Below are 1857 nucleotides of genomic sequence, written 5' to 3'. Positions count from 1 at the left end.
GGATGGATGGATGGATGGACGGACAGTTGGATGGATGGATGGATGGATGGATGGATGGATGGATGGATGAACGGACGGACAGTTGGATGGATGGATGGATGGATGGATGGACAGTTGGATGGATGGATCGATGGATGGACAGATGGATGGATGGACGGACGGACGGTTGGATGGATGGATGAATGGATGGATGGATATTTTGCTGACAGACACACACAGAGACAGACGTTTACATGGTCGCCCGACAAATTGCTGATTAGTTTATTTCTCATTTCAGCCTAATTACAGTCTGTCTTTAATCTCAGTTTATCTTCATGTCCCCGAGGTGCCTGAATGCGTCCCATCTGCTCCTAAAGCCAAGGAATAATAATCCGAAACTCAAACAGGCTGGCTAGAAGCTAAAAGTAGTGCAAGCCTAGCTAAAAGCTAGAAGCTAAAAATAGCATTAAAAGACAAAAGCAGAGCAGGAAAGCTGAAGCTGATCCTGATGTGTTTCGATGGGGAAAATATTCTGAAAAGTCTTAAATGAGCTGAACATTTTGATGCATGAACAGCAAATAAAAAACACAGAAACAGGAAAACAATCGTTTAGATGCTGAATCAGTCATATAATTAAAATCGGTTGAAATTCAGGACACCTCGGTTCCATCGGGTCGCAGCAGCGGTCAGCGCTGACGTGATGCGAGTGAAGGCAGGAATAATAAAAGTCGACCTTCAGCTCGCATCTTCGGACACGTCGGCTTCACCGGAGCGTGAGAGCGACGGCGGCGAGCAGCGGCAGCAGGAGGTCGGAGCCGACGCTTCCGCCTCGCGAGGTGAGAGTTGCCCCGTACTGATCCAGGAGCTGCAGGGCCACGCCGTTGGTCCAGCCGAAACCCAGCTGCAGCGAGGGGGGAGGGGAGGGGGGGGACAGCAGCTCAGACGTGTTGATTCTATTTTTACAACAAAACAAACGAAGCTTCCAGAAAAATAAAAATAAAAATAAAATCAGTTCGGTCCTGGAAGACTCATCGACGGCGGCGGCGCCACAGAAAGGGGCGAGAGAACACGCAAACAGACGTGGAGGAGGGCGCCGACAAGCGAGGCCGCGGGGAACCGGGGGCGCCGGGGGCGTTACAGCACCTCCTTGCGGGAAGCACGTCCAAACACGTACTTTAAAAACCAAAAAGCATTTAAACCCCGATAATCTTTAGACTTTACGGAGTTGTGGCTCCTTGTTTTGTTTGTTTATTATTATTTATTTGAGGCATTGTTTTGTTTATTGTCAGCTTTGACCTGAGCAGCGACTCACAAATAATAAATGAATGAATGAAAGGATTAAAGTCAGGAGAGAAAATCACTCCCTGTCGTTTCAACTTCTATCTGCCTTCTGCCTGAATGACTCGCAGCTACTACCACTAAGGTCGGTTAGCCGTGGCCGCCATCTTGAATCTGGGTGACTCCAAAGGGTAATCTGGTGCAGATACACACCCAGTTTCTTTCAGTGATTCATGAGCGCCGAAGAAACAAACGAACAGACAACAGAGCTCCACCTTCGCCTCGGGCCGCGGGGCCGTAATCGGCACACGCACCGCCGCTTTCAGCACCTGTTACCACGGACTCAGACTGCGGGAACGTTGGTTTTACACCAAAACACGGAATCAGTCCCTCCAGGATTTCGCGGGCATTTTTTGTGATTGTTGCGGCTAAAATGCCTGATTTCAATCAATAAATCAATAAACAACCATAACTTTTAATATATAAACCAAAAATCCTTCCTAGTTTTGTAAGATAATTCCCAACAAACATTGACATTCTCAAAAGGTGCTTTATTTGAGAACTTTGATAGCTTCTAAACTGACATTCATGAGCATTTCT

General features: G+C 47.4%; 1 protein-coding gene across 4 annotated transcripts in view; it reads right to left on the bottom strand.

Moving 5' to 3' along the window:
* treh (trehalase (brush-border membrane glycoprotein)) overlaps positions 1 to 1857 on the bottom strand; it is a 46865-nt gene that overhangs the window by 27953 nt on the left and 17055 nt on the right. For 2 of the 4 annotated variants that reach the window (XM_025005984.2, XM_017416286.3), the window contains exon 15: positions 248 to 880. The exons of the other annotated variants lie outside the window; for them this stretch is intronic. In XM_025005984.2, the coding sequence (XP_024861752.1) occupies positions 743 to 880 (138 nt within the window). In that variant the 3' untranslated portion in view covers positions 248 to 742. Of the gene's footprint in view, positions 1 to 247; positions 881 to 1857 lie in introns of those variants that run through there. 4 annotated transcript variants of the gene reach the window in all.

The sequence above is a fragment of the Kryptolebias marmoratus genome, linkage group LG2, assembly GCF_001649575.2.
Source record: "Kryptolebias marmoratus isolate JLee-2015 linkage group LG2, ASM164957v2, whole genome shotgun sequence".
NCBI classification, from domain to species: domain Eukaryota; kingdom Metazoa; phylum Chordata; class Actinopteri; order Cyprinodontiformes; family Rivulidae; genus Kryptolebias; species Kryptolebias marmoratus.
Note: the sequence above shows the minus strand (reverse complement) of the source record. Positions and strands in the feature narration are given on the sequence as shown.